This window comes from Mobula hypostoma, chromosome 10 (assembly GCF_963921235.1).
Source record: "Mobula hypostoma chromosome 10, sMobHyp1.1, whole genome shotgun sequence".
Taxonomy (NCBI): Eukaryota; Metazoa; Chordata; class Chondrichthyes; order Myliobatiformes; family Myliobatidae; genus Mobula; species Mobula hypostoma.
This window is the reverse complement of record NC_086106.1, coordinates 62276782-62292246: the sequence shown is the minus strand read 5'-3', so window position 1 is coordinate 62292246 and position 15465 is coordinate 62276782. Positions and strand designations below refer to the sequence as shown.

The window sequence follows — 15465 nt, the reverse complement described above, 5'->3', positions numbered from 1 at the left end:
TAAATCAAAGTTAACTCCTCACAATTTCACAATATTTTGAACCACTGTCTAATCATCTAATAATGACTGGCTACATTAGGGGCCTTTAAGAGACAGTGAGATAGATTAAAGAAAAGTGGAGGACTAAGTGGGATGGAAGGGGTTAGATTGATATTGGGCCGGTTAAAAGGTCAGCACAACATTGTGGGCCGAAGGGCCTGCATGTGCTTTACTACTCTATCTTTCAATTTTTATTATCTAAGATAAACAATGCAATGTTTACAGAGTCAAAATAAATTAATAAAATAACAAGAACAATTTATAACCTAATTTCAATGGTAGGATAAGTGAAATAATATCTGAATTTGTAAATGAAACAATAGGATGATTCCAGCAGATCAACATTATTTCAAGAGAGGAATAATATTGAATGGAGCCCTTATTATGCAGCAGAATGACAAAATAAATTTAACAATGGAAATATCATTTATAAATTATAAATGAATAGGTCATGAAGGTTATATATTAAACACTGAAAGAAAAATCCGGTCATGTTTTTGAAAAAACTATCACGTTGCATGATAGCAATGAAAAACAAGATAAATGAATTGATATACAAACTTAAAATTAGAAAATTAATACTCATTTTAAAGCATTGTTAGAAGCAATAATTATTGCAATAAATGTAAAATCCCAGAGTAACTACATGATTTTTTTAAATGCACCAAAATCATAATTGCATCTGAAAGGAATATTAAATTATGCCCTTTAAGCTAAAATCTATATCGTTTCTCAACATAGTGATATGACTTTTTGTAAAATGCTGTTTTAGGAAATCATTGGATTAAATTTTATTTTTCTAAGTCTCAACCAAGATCATGCCCTTGGTTCTGATTTAAAAAGAAAACTAAACCAATGCTTTCCTAAACATTAACTAAAGAAACATAATGCTAATCTTCTAAGACAGTCCTATGTGCTCAAGGATGACTTGCTTTCACCCTAGTTCTCTGGAGAAATGAGGCCTATGTGGGATCTTCAGACTCTGAAACAGGTGAAGCTAAGTGCTAGATGGGACAGATAGATGGATAGTTTGACAAGTAGTGTTCTCTTTCCAACATTATTTGGGCTTTTGTAAGGTCTCAACTCATGGACACCAAGTTCTCAATGGGAACTCAAATGTTCCCTCACTTTGAGACAGGGATTCCTGCCACTTGTTGATATACCACACTTTTTACAGGAATATTTTGAGAACATTCTTTTCCTCTGTCCACAACAATCTCAAACAGTGACGGAATTCAAAATAAACTACCTTACTCTGCCAGTCTAGTGTCTGCCTATTGCTTCAATGAGCAACACAATGGTAACTTGGAAATGGGCATCCAAATGTGCAAATATGGATAGCATCTACATTGTAATTTGGGGAGAAGCTCACAACTACTGGAAAGAGGTGATTGAGAATAGTAGCAATGACTTTTTCAAGCAGTTGATAGGAAGGCCCTTTTGTAGTTACCATAATGTGATTTCTGCCCTTTGTTGAAGATGGTCACTTAATGTACTTCATACTGAAGTGTTCTTTTCATGGACTAACCTACTGCAAAGTGAACTTCACCACAGCCTTGATTCATCATATCAAAGTGACTTTTCCCAGGTTCAGTTGCCCAATCACTACACTTCTTACCCCTTGCTTTCTACTTACAAAGAAAAATATATCAAATTAAAAAGGTTTATGAGGTGTAATGCGTGAGGAATTCATAATGATCTAAAGGAGATATTACCTTGTTTAAAGACATGGACTTTAAGGTGGGCATGACAAAGTAAAACAGGGGGAAAAGAGTGCAATTCCCAAATCTGGAGTTTAGACAGCTTAAGATACTGTTACCAATATCTGGAAAGAGGTTGGAGGCATAATATTCTTAGATAGATGTCAGCTTTAACAAATTAATTGAGGTCACCAGATGGCTGACAATGTGATTTGCATCCAGGGATGAAAATTCAGCTCTATGCATTAGTCCACTGGAAACAACCACAGGTCAGTGAACCAGGTAAGTATCAGTGAGCGAGCAGTTTGGGACAGTTACCATGACTCAATAGATTGAGTCAAAACTAATGAATAAGCTTCAAGACCGTGGCCTCAATACCTCCTCATGCAACTGTATCCTCGATTTTCTCCAGTCAGTTCAGACTGGCAACAACATCTCCTCCACAATCTTCATCATCACTGCTGCACCACAAGGCTGTGTGCTTAGTCTCCCTGCTCTACTCGCTTTACATTTATGACTGTGTGATTAAGCATAGCTTCAATTCCATGTCGTTTACTGAGGCTGAATCAAAGGAAGTGACGAATCAGCATAGAGTGGGGAGATTGAAAATCTGACAGTGGTGGCACAACAACAACCCCTCTCTCACTCAATGTTAGCAAGACCAAGGAGTGGGTTATTGACCTCAGGAGGAAGAAACTGAAGTCTACGAGCCAGTTCTCACCGGAGAATCAGAGGTGGTGAGGGTGAGCAAGTTTTAAATTCCTCAGTGTTATCATTTCGAAGGACCTATCTTGGGCCCAGCAAGCAAGTGCAATTACGAAGAAAGCCTAACAGCGCCCCTACATCCCTAGGAACTTGTGAAGATTCAGCATGACATCTAAAACTTCGAGAAGCCTCTATACATGTGTGGTGGACAGCGTATTGACTGGCTGCATCACAGCTTTGTATGGAAACACAAATGCTCTTGAATGGAAAATCCCACAAAAAGTAGTGGATATGGCCCAGTTCATCACAGAGATGGCAGGAAAGTTACATCCATCATCTACCCAGATCATGCACTCTTCTCGCTGCTGCCATCAGGAAGGTGGTACAGCAGTCTCAAAACTCACATCACCAGGTTCAGGAAGAATTATTAACCATCAACCATCAGGCTTTTGAACCAGAGGAGATAATTTCACTTGCTCCATCACTGAACTCTTTCTGTTACGTATGGACTCACTTTCAAGGACTCTCAAAATTTATTGTTCATTTATTTATTATTTTTCTTTTCTTTATTTTTGTTTTTGCAGTCTGTTGTCTTTTGCACACTGACTGTCTGCCCTGTCTTTCACCGATTCTATTATGGTTATTGGATTTATTCAGTACGTCCGCAAGAAAATAAATGATAGGTTTGTACATGGTGACATACAAAAGTTTGGGCACCCCTGGTCAAAATTTCTGTTACTGTGAATAGCTAAGCGAGTAACAGATGACCTGATTTCCAAAAGGCGTAAAGTTAAAGATGACACAGTTCTTTAATATTTTAAGCAAGATTACTTTTTTATTTCCATCTTTTACAGTTTCAAAATAACAAAAAAGGAAAAGGGCCCGAAGCAAAAGTTTGGGCATCCTGCATGGCAGTACTTAGTAACACCCCCTTTGGCAAGTATCACAGCTTGTAAACACTTTCTGTAGCCAGCTAAGAGTCTTTCAATTCCTGTTTGGGGGATTTTCGCCCATTCTTCCTTGCAAAAGGCTTCTAGTTCTGTGGGATTCTTGGGTCGTCTTGCATGCACTGCTCTTTTGAGGTCTATCCACAGATTTTCGATGATGTTTAGGTCAGGGGACTGTGAGGGCCATGGCAAAACCTTGAGCTTGCACCTCTTGAGGTAGTCCATTGTGGATTTTGAGGTGAGTTTAGGATCATTATCCTGTTGTAGAAGCCATCCTCTTTTCATCTTCAGCTTTTTTAGAGGGTGTGATGTTTGCTTCCAGAATTTGCTGGTATTTAATTGAATTCATTCTTCCTTCTACCAGTGAAATGTTCCCCATGCCACTGGCTGAAACACAAGCCCAAAGCATGATCGATTCACCCCTGTGCTTAACGGTTGTAGAGGTGTTCTTTTCATGAAATTCTGCACCCTTTTTTCTCCAAACATACCTTTGCTCATTGCGGCCAAGAAGTTCTATTTTAACTTCATCAGTCCACAGGACTTGTTTCCAAAATGCATCAGACTTGTTTAGATGTTCCTCTACAAACTTCTGATGCTGAATTTTGTGGTGAGGACACAGGAAAGGTTTTCTTCTGATGACTCTTCCATGAAGGTCATATTTGTGCAGGTGTCACTGCATAGTGGAACAGTGCACCACCACGCCAGAGTCTGCTAAATATTCTTGAAGGTCTTTTGCAAACAGGGGTTTTGATTTGCCTTTCTAGCAATCTTATGAGCAGTTCTCTCAGAAAGTTTTCTTGGTCTTCCAGACCTCAACTTGACCTCCACTATTCCTGTTAACTGCCATTTCTTAATTACATTACGAACTGAGGAAACGGCGACCTGAAAACGCTTTGCTATCTTCTTATAGCCTTCTCCTGCTTTGTGGGCATCATTTATTTTAATTTTCAGAGTGTTAGGCAGCTGCTTAGAGGAGCCCATGGTTGCTGATTATTGGGACAAGGTTTGAGGAGTCAGGGTATTTATAAAGCTTTAAAATTTGCATCACCTGGCCTTTCCTAACGATGACTGTGAACAAGCCATAGCCTTAACAAGCTAATTAAGGTCTGAGACCTTGGTAAAAGCTATCTGAGAGTTCAAATCTCTTGGAGTGCCCAAACTTTTGCATGGTGCTCCTTTCCTTTTTTTTCCACTCTAAAATTGTACAAAACAAAAATAATACACTAATCTTGCTTAAAATGTTGAAAAGAATGTTTCATCTTTAACTTTATGACTTTTGGAGATCAGCTCATCTTCTACTCACTTAACTAGTCACAGTAACAGAAATTTTGACCGGGGTGCCCAAACTTTTGCATACCACTGTATATAAACACACATTGATAATAAATTTACTTTGAACTTTGAAAGTAGTTGCTGAAAGTGTTAAGGATAGTCCAGAAATTAAGTCTCTGAACTAAGGGAAGGCCAATTTCAATATCATAACAGGACCATCAAACATTGATTTATAGTAGCTACTTACAGGGCTACGTGATTCTTTCAAAATTGAAATGGAGTTCAAAGCGATTGTTTTCCCCTGGGTATGATAGGTCAACACAGGAAGTCCAAGGAACCCTGTATATCAGTGGATTTTAAGGCTTGGATAATGAAAAAAGGAACTGTATGGTAGACATACAGCATGGATCATGAACAAACCCTTCAGGAGTAAAGGAAAAAAAGTGCATCTCTGCATGCAGTGGGGGGCCTTGAAATATCACTGGCAAATAATGTTAAGAAAAAATTAAAAGCAAGAAGGTAACCAATGACAGTGTGGGAACCATTAGAAAAAAATGATGAAAAACCAAGTACAGCATCTCAGGATGAAAAAGCAACTACAAGGTGTCTTGAGGAGAATAAAGTTGGATAAATCCCCATTGCCTGGAGGTGTATCCAAAGCAGCTGTAGGAGGAAATAGAGTCGTTTACAGGGTATCAGTCAGAGATATTTTTAGGAAAGAAAGTAACTTTTGAGTACAAGATCAAAGGTCTCCGAAGGTGGTAGTGCAGATAAAAAGGATGGAGAAAGCAGCATATGGGACACTTATTTTCTATGCCCAGGAAATGAAGAGTTAAGGTTTTAATATAACATAATAAAACATAAGATAGTCCACATCTTGAATACTGCATGCAATTCTTTACACACTGGAGATCAGAGAAAATTAATGTGTGTCTGGAACTGAATGCTTCAGTTGCAAGGTTGAGTTTCTTTTCCTTGCAGCAGAGAAGGCTAAGGGGAGACCCGATAGAGATATAAAAAATTATGAGAGGCATAGGTAAGATAAACAGTAAGAAACCTTTTCCCCATGGCAGAGGTGTCCAAAACCGGAGACTATAGGCTTCAGGTAAGGAACAAGATTCAGAAGGGATCTGATGAAGAATCTGTCAGCCAAGGAGTTGTTGTAATCTGGAATGCATTGCATGAGAAGATGGTTGGAGGCAAGTATTCTTACAACATTTAAGCAGCATCTGGATGTACACTTGAATAGGTGAGGGACAGTAAGCCAAAGACAAAGTGTTGATAAATGGGATTTGTATAGATTGATACTTGGTGGCTTACACACACGAGTTGAACGGCCTGTTTTGAGCCTCCTGACTACATGATTTATTGCAACATTTTCTGCAACTTCCACCACCTTCAATGGGATTCTACACCAAACACATCTTTTCCTCCCTTTCACTCTCCACTTTCAGGGATTACCCCCTATGGGATTCCCTTGTCCATTTGTCCCTCCGCACTAATCTCCATCTTGGCACATATCTCTGCAAGTTACATAAATGCAACACCTGACCACTTGCTTCCTCCCTCATCTCCATTCACGGCCCCAAACAGGACCGGAGAATCTGCTGGGATCATCCACTGCATCCAGTGCTCCAAATGTGAGCTACTCTACACTGGTGAGATCTGTCGTAAATTGAGAGTCCGCTTTGTTGAGCACCTCCACTCCATCTGCCAACAGCAGAATTTCACAGTGGCCAACCATTTTAATTCCTATCCGTATTCCCATTTCGACACTTCGGTCTATGGCCTCTTCTGCCATGATGAGGCCGCTCTCAGGTTGAAGGAACAACATCTCATACTCTGTCTAGGTAGCCTCCAACCTGATGGCATCAACATTGATTTCTCCTCTGGTATCTTTTTTCTTCTCCCTTCCATGTCTTCTATTTCCCGCTCTAGCCTCTTATCTCTTTTCACCCGATTACCACCTCCTCTTTCCTTTTTCCCATGCTCCACTTTCCTCTCCTATCTGATCCAATTCCCCCTTCTCCAGCCCTTTACCTTTCCCACTCATCTGGCTTCAGACTCATAACTTGTCCTCCTCCTCTTCCCCCAAAGCCTTTTCATTCCATTGTCTTCCCCCTCCTTTTTCACTCCTGATGAAGGGTCTCATCCTGAAGCATTGGCTGTTTTCTCACTTCCACAGATGCTGCCTAACCTGCTGAGTTTACTTATTTATTGAAATACAATGTGGAATAAGCCCTTCCGGTCCTTTGAGCTGTGCCGCCCAGAAACCTCCAAATTAACCCTAACTTAATCATGGGAAAATTTATATTAACCAATTAACCTACTAACCAGTATGTCTTTGGAGGAAACCGGAGAAAACCCACATATTCCATAGAGAGGATGTACAGACTCCTTAGAGATGATGTCGAAAATGAATTCTGAACTCTGACACCCACACTAGAATAGTGTTCCTCCAGTATTTTGTGTGTGTTACTGTGGACTTCCAACATCTGCAGAATCTCTTATGTTTACAATTTATCATTATCTCGTTCTTCCTAAATGGAACTCATACTAAGCTGAAGTGTATAGTATTGGTCATCCTAGTTAAGGAAGATGTTCCTTAACTAAATGTACATTGTAAGCAGATTAGTGGTGTTCTGGATTAATAATTAGATGGACGGACTGATTATCAGGAAACACTAGACAAGTTAGGTAGGCTTGAAAGAGTAAGAAAAAACTAAACAGAAACAAAATTTGAGCGGTTTTGAAAGGGCAGATTCTTGGGAGAATCTAAACTCAGGTTGGACACTTAAGTAAGAAGTGGCAAAACTTTCTCTCAGAGCATTGTCTTTGGAATTCTTCTCAAAGGGAGACACAAGCAGAACTCATGAATATTTAAAGCAGAGGTTTAAAGCAAAATGGTACAAGGTTACTATAAGAATGTGAAGTTCAGATTGCAAAGAAAATAGTCATAATCTTATTTAATAGTGGGGCCGAATTTATGGCTGAGTGGCCTACCCCGTTCCTCATTCTTATTAGATGATGTGCATAAACTGCACCAAGTATAATTATTAATAACCAAAAATTTCTGTGCCTCTTCTACATGGTTATATTGTGGATTATACCTCAAATTTCTCATCAAACTAAACTCTCGAATTTAGAAGAAAACTAAATATTTTCTGCAGTTCCAGTTGAAATACTGTAGTGAGGATTTTTCAGCTCACGGCTAAACCTCATTGATAGTATCACAAAATGGACACTACTAATCTGAAAAACTACAGTATTATAACGCTCCACCCACAGGAGATATTTGAAATATAGCTACAGAAGGGCAAAGCTGGCTTACATATGCAATTCCCCCAATGAAGGTTCCACCAACAATGATGAAGTACATGAGATTGTTGTTGCTGTTCCTTGACACACCTGTGGACATCAAACACCCTGTTGAGGGTCCTACAGGAGGCATTTTGTAAGGCTTGAAAACTGTAGGGAAGAATGGAAAAGTAGAGAAGAAAATCAGGTAAAGAGTAAAGGAAGAAACTAGTGGAGAAAAAGTGAGAACCCTTCCATTTCACAGCCCTTTCATTTCACTTTTATTCAGCTTTCCTTTCCAATGTGTGACAATTAAAATGTAACAAGAGACTAGCTCAAAAACATGAATAATGCTTTTGTTTTGCAAACTTCCCAAAACAACTAGCTTGATCTAACATGCTGTTGTGGACAGAGAAGGATTGTATACTGATTCAGATATTATTTCTGCTTTCATAATTCTTCCAATATGTGGTACAATTCCAGATAATAAAGCAATTAGAACCAGCTATTTTCCTTTGAAAACATCTGCTTTGCTTTTCAGTGAACTTTTTTTTGGGGGTGTGCTCAGAGGGGTAGGAGGGAAGATCGTAATTTCAATGATAAGCTTGACGGCCTATATGACTAAGTATTTTTGAAAAAAATCTCTATATCTCGCATATTTATTGATGATAACAATATCTTTACAGTGTGCACAAATATATTAATACAATCATATATTAATTTGAGTGAGAAATAAACATAAAAGGAACTACCAGGAAAATATTATTAATACTATTGTAGTCTGAAACTTCAGGCCTTCAAGTAATTCTTTTCCATGGCATGTTTTTATAATTATTTCATTAATTATCATTTTTCTATTTTTCCCTCTTTACTGTGCTATCTCAATTAAACATTAATAGAAAATCCTCTTACATGGCTTTTAATAGTATAGATGATCGATAATAAAGGTTATTTTATCTGAATTAAAACATAACGCTCAGTATGTTTATAAAAAGCTAATATATGAAAATTAATTCAAAAAATATGGGATAAGATAAAGAATAATGTACATAGAGCAGGAGATCTTGGTCATGCCATGTAATTCACAAATGTATTTAATTCTGATGCCAACAAATAGAATAAAATAATGGGAAATTAACAATGTAAATCAAAATGACTGCCAATTTTTTTAAAACAAAAAGTGCAACCAAAGGGCTGATAAAATTAAGGGTCACACAGTGAAAAAGATTAATGAACTATGCAATCCATTCTGTACTTTTTACGTCTTCTCTCCGTTACAAGTACCTGCAAGGCAAAGAAACTGAGCTGGAAGTAGAGAGATATTAGGAGTTCCAAAATGTTACCAACAGAAGCAGAGGTGGAAAGCTCATTCCTTTTATTAAATATCTCTACTACTTACATAAGCACCAGCTCCTAAACTTGTCAAGCCAACAAGCACTAAATAAATAGCGCCAGAGCCATGAGGTTCAACGCCGCTAGCCATTTGCCTGTTCATCTGCTGTTCTAAAGGAAGTTTCCATCGCTGAAATAAAGTTCCTAAAGAACAAAATTTATTGCAAAAGAAAGAAATAGTCAGAACTTGACACTGGGTACAGACATAATTTTGGAAGGCAGGTTAACAGAAGTACATCTGTAACTCAATTAAGTATCTTAGATATTGACTATGAAAGTGAACTTAGAAATGAAGGTATTAATTACTTCATTTGGCATAGATCTCAATCAAGTAAAAACAATGATAAATAGTGTCTGAGTGACACTACAAAAACACAGATCAGAATCTGAACCACACAGCAAAATCATTTTGTGGTTCATTTGGGTCAGAGAATAATTTTATATCTGAATTTCAAAATTGTTTGGTTATTAAGACCCCAATCCAAATCTGTGGTTATCATCTTTGTGAACGAAAGCCCAACTTGTTTGCACTCAATAAAATACAAACTTTTATCATAATTAATTAATGATACCTGATGATACAGGTAGCACAGCAGAGCAGCTAAGAGAACCTCTGCCTCACTGCACCAGACACCTGGGTTCAATTCGGACTTCAGGTACAGTCTCGCTGGAGTTCACATGTTCTCTCTGTGATTGTGTGATTCTTTTTCCCAAATCCCAAAAACATGCAGGCTGGTAACTAATTGGCCACTGTACATTGCCCCTACTGTAGAACCTGGAGGGAGTTGAAGAGCACGGTGGGAGATAAAACAATAGGATTAATGTACAGTCATTGTACATGGGTGGTTGATGACTGGTGTTGACTTGATGGGCTGAAGGACCTATTTCCATGCTATTTTCATCTATGACTGCATCACAGACTATTCCTCATAAGGAGTTGAGGTTGATTAGGAGATCATATTTAAGTATATTTTATTTATATTTTCTAACTAAATTACCTCAAAGTTACTACAAGCTCATAGGCCTACGATAAAGACCATAAGCATGCAACCATAAGACACAGGAGCAGAATTAGGTCATTCAGCCCATCAAGTCTGCTTTACCATTCCATCATAACCGATTTATTATCCATCTCAGCCCCATTCTCCTGTCTTCTCCCTGTGACCTTTGACACTTTTACTAATCGAGAACCAATTAACCTCCACTTTAAATATACACAATGACTTGGCTTCCACAGCTGCCTGTAGCAATGAATTCCGTAGATTCACCACCTCGGACCCTTTATGATTCCCTCATCTAATCATCCCTTCCTACTAATCTCCCTCCTGGCACTTGGCCCTGCAAGTGGACGAAGTCCTACACCTGCACATTAACCTCCTCCCTCACCTCCATTCAAGGCCCCAAATGGTCCTTCCAGGTGAGGCAACACTTCAGCTCAATTCCATTGGGATTGTCTAGTATATCTGGTGCTTATGATGTGGCCTTATAAATGTCTTCATCACCACCAACTTAACCTGCAAGTTAACCTTTAGGGTCCCTTTGTACCTCTAATGTCAGAACATTTTCCCTGTTTAGAAAATAGTCTATACTTTTATTCCTTCTACCAAAGTGCATGAAAATACACTTCTCTACTGTGTATTCTGTCTGCAACTTATTTGCCTATTCTCATCCAAGTCCATCTGCAGACTCCCTGCTTCCTCAATTCTACCCACCCCTCCACATATCTTTATATCGTCTGCAAACTTGGCTACAAAGCCATCAACTCCACCATCCAAATCATTGATATATAATCTGGAAAGAAGTGGTCCCAACACTAACTACTACAGAACACCACTAGTCACTGACAACCAACCAGAAAAGGCCCACTTTATTCGTACTATATTGCCTCATGCCAGTGAGCCAATCCTCTATCCATGCTAGTATCTTTCCTGTAATACCATGGACTCTTATCTTGTTAAGAAGCCTGGTGCAGCACCTTGTCAAAGGCCTTAACAACATCCACTGATTCTCCTTTGTCTATCCTGCCTGTTAGTTCCTCAAAGAACTCCCAACAGATTTGTTAGGCAAAATTTCCCCTGAAAGAAACAAAGGAAATTTCACTGTCTATACTATCTATATGGAGTTGGCATGTTCTCCCTATATTGGTGTTCCAGGTGTTCCAGTTTCCAACTGCACACAAACATGATTCTAAAAGAATTCAGTGGATCAGACAGCAATCATGGAGGGAACTGGAGAATCAACATTTCAGTTTGAGACCCATGATGACAAAGACATGGTTGTTGGCAAGTTAATTAGCTAAAGTAAATTTCCTTTAGTGTAGGTGAGGTGATAGGAGATTCAATTAGGGAAAGTTGATGGAGTTGCAAGATAAAGAAATGGGAAAAAAGGTGGTCGATCATCAGCATGGAAGTGATGGGCAGAAGTGTCTGTCTCAATGCTATTTCCAAATTTTAGTTCAAAGTACAAGTATTTATTCTATTGATTTCACCTAAATGCCTTTAAATCTTTAAACAGTTTTCATGTGGAATTGAAACAGCAACACAGCAATCAGGTGAAGTGATCTCACCGAAACAATCAAAATGATTGATGCATCAAACATTTGGTAGCACCCAAAGAATAAATATTGGCTATACATAAGTAAAATTGTTAACTCTTCTAGTATTTCCAGGGAATCTTATATATCTGGGAGGTAGATCTCTGATGTTTAACATGTTATCCAAAGGTTAGTGGGAACAATAATGTACTAACAGATCTGCCTCGAGTCTAGGCCCTAAACTGACAACTGAGAATATGTACACAAGTCTTTGGAACTCAGAAATATGATCTTCTGATTCTGGGGTATGATGAACACCTATGAATTTTTATAGATCTGAATGAAAAGGGCTAAATGAGTTAATTTGACTCTATCCACAGACCGGATTCGAAGATTTTGTTTACAAGTTTAATCTAAAATTAGTGAACACTGAAAATACATGGGATGGTCAAGATTAGCCTTAGTTATTGCTTTTCAGTATGGTTGTATTCCCCAGCAATTTCCGTAGTTCAGAGTATGATGCCACCATCTAATCTTATGTCTCTACTCAGCATCTCAAAGGGATTAGCTCTACCAATATCCATTGCCTTTACCATGTAATCACTTGAGAAGCAACACCTGCCCTTTTTACCTTGCTCTTTTGTATTTCCTTCATGCTCATGATGCTGGATTTTCAAAATTGGAAATAGATTGGGCTTCTTTGCAGTCCAGAAATATAATCCCTAACTTCCAGCTGTTCGTAATTCCATTTCTCCTCAACACTTCCTTCCCCACAGGCTTCCACACTGCCCCAATAAAGCTCAATTGAAACTCAATACTCAGAGCTTATCTTGCAATCAGGTACCAGACACCATGTTTTTAGTCCCATGATTCCCAATAACAACTGCTGAGTAATTACTCTGCTACATGCTTTTAAGTGCCCAGCCCCTCCAGTCTCTGGACTTTGTGAAAAGCTGCAATTTTTTTCCTCTTAGTCCCATGAATTTCAGACAAAATATTAAGTCTGAATATCTCTGTCGATAACCTGGCTTGCTGAGTAGACATTTTGTTGAATACTTAACATGTCTCATTTGTACGCTGGATCCCCAAGATATATTCATAAATTTAATAGATTTTGAAGATATGATTGAAGTTTCAAAAGATCCTCTGCACAAGGTGTTTAAGAAAATAAGTGCACTGTGCAAAAGACATAAAAAAAAACTGGTGAGTAGTGGATCCACGGAGAAAAAATGAATTATACATTTTTATTTTCAATTATTTTCCCCTTGAACCAAACAAAACAATTTTCCAGTGTATATTCCAAACAGCTTACTGATGTGGAATGCTCCCCATATAGAGCTGGGAACTTTGAGTGAGTCAGACTTCTTTCAGTTCTATTGTTACTCATTCCTCTCCCTCCCAGTCCCTCACCTTCCAGCTCACCAGCACGAACATTCAAAGACAATTCAATATGTCATTGCTAAAACTTCCCTTTCAGCAATCTGAAACTTCCCCCTGCAACTTCCTTGTCTATTCCTATCAGCCCTATTACTGATTCTTTTCAATTCACCTATACATAACTATGCCTGGCTTTTCATTTCCTTACTTTTCTGTTTTTCCCTCCTTTCCATCCACTTTGTCATGGAGTACCACCATATTCTTGTCATTTAAATTATCTTCCATCCTATCGATGCTTCCACTTTCATGCCTCTGTAGTAGTACAAAACTCTTTATTTTCCCTCATACTCTCAACACTGGCAAAAGGTAAGGGGGGGGGTTGAATTCAAATATCAACTGTTTTCTCCATTCACAATGGTGCCAGTCATTAATTTCTGGGATTGTGTTTTTTCCATTCGATTCTGGCAGGTTTTTTAAAAATATTACAGTATATTAATGATTATATTTCTATCCTAGAGGCCACCAAGATGGGTACCTACAGAACGTCCATCCTCAATTTACCTCTGGGTAACATTTAACTTTTACTAGTTAACTTGTGTTGGTCTTTGCATGCTAGTACAAACAAGAATAGATTTAATAACAAACGGACAGCCTGACAGTTTCATATGTGCACCGTTTAAGAACCTCACACGGTGCACACTCCCCAGTGATTTCAAGAATTAAATTAGCAAATTGCCAATTAGCACCTTCCATGCAAAGCGCAGGTCACAACTGTTGCTGCTTCTCCATTTAGTCATAGAAAATATAATGGAGAACAAGGGTACAAGTTGGGGAAAAATACTGCATTAGCAATGGGCCGTATACAATAAATTAGACTCAATGGAGCGATCATCAGTGATCTTGCATCGGATGTTTCCCACGACCTTCACGGAAACGGGCCCCACTGGATAGGCTGCATTTCCCAGGACGCATAAGCGAGGCCTAGGCCAATTCGCCAGCGAACTGCCCACGCATGTACACCATGTACCAGCTGTTTACCTCGCCTGTTGACGCTACTCCTCACTAGTGCAGACGATGCCCTGCTCAACGGCGCTAGTTTCTGCCATACTGCCCTGCACTGTAACATAGTTGCAATGTGTATCCTTTGACCCGGCGTTACTCCTACTCCACTGCTCACCGCTACTGTTACAGCAAAGCAATGCAGGTCCTGCGCAAGCGCGGACATCGGCCAAGCGCGCTCCCGCGCCCTCGAGACGCCCGTCCGCGCGCACAGAGCGTGCACAGCAAGAGCTCCAAGAAAACGGGCAGGAGTCGAGCTCTGGAACAAACCCGTAAAAGGGGAAAATTCCCGGAAATGTCCGTGAAGCCGCAACACTAGTGTATGCCGCTGAGTGAGAATTGACTGTTTATCCGTCCATTTCAGAAACTGAAAGGCAGAACAATGCAGATGCTGAAGTAAAAACTGGAAATGCATAGCATGTCAGGTATCGTCAATGCAGAGGGAAACGGTAACTCAGCGCCTCTCTCCGGAAAAATGATGCCGGACTTGATGTGCATTTTCTGTTTTACATGTACAAATTCAATTTATTATAGAAGTACGCATTTATCACCATACAGTATTCTATCTCCAGACACAAGGAAATCTGCAGATGCTGGAAATTCAAGCAACATACATCAAAGTTGCTGGTGAACGCAGCAGGCCAGGCAGCATCTCTAGGAAGAGGTACAGTCTTCGTCAGGAAGGGTCTCGGCCCGAAACGTCTACTGTACTTCTATCTCCAGATTCATTTTCTTACCAGCATTCACAGTAAGACAGGAAAATACAATAGAATCAATGAAGAACTACATACAAAGACCAATAACTAAAGTGCAAAAGTAGACAACCTGCAAATAATAAAACAAGCAAATAAGTAAATAAATAATACTTAAGCATTTCAATATACGTGAAATATTTCAAGTTTATTTCTATTTTTAAGCAAATTGTAAATCACTGTAGCCCAATAAGGACCAGAGGAACACAGATGTTGAACATGCTGGAATGCAGAAAAAAAGACCAATCTGCTGGAGAAACTCAGCAAGTTGAGCCGCATCTAAAGTAGGAAAGAAAATGTTTCCTTGCATCAGCCCCAAGAGGTTTTTGATAGAGTAACAGGCCCTTCCAGCCCAATCAGCCTGTGTCACCCAACTACACTCATGTGACCAA

At 39.1% G+C, this 15465-nt stretch overlaps 1 protein-coding gene across 3 annotated transcripts in view; it reads right to left on the bottom strand.

The window, feature by feature from the left end:
- aifm1 (apoptosis inducing factor mitochondrion associated 1) overlaps positions 1-14467 on the bottom strand; it is a 62723-nt gene extending 48256 nt beyond the window's left edge. The window contains exons 1-2 of one of the 3 annotated variants that reach the window (XM_063060607.1): positions 14301-14467; positions 7995-8131 (exon numbers count right to left, since the gene is read on the bottom strand). In XM_063060607.1, coding sequence (XP_062916677.1) covers positions 7995-8131; positions 14301-14388 — 225 coding nt within the window. In that variant the 5' untranslated portion in view covers positions 14389-14467. Of the gene's footprint in view, positions 1-7994; positions 8132-9359; positions 9497-14300 lie in introns of all 3 variants that reach the window. The other 2 variants (XM_063060606.1, XM_063060608.1) reach the window with 2 other exon arrangements.
- Positions 14468-15465: the final 998 nt, after the last annotated feature.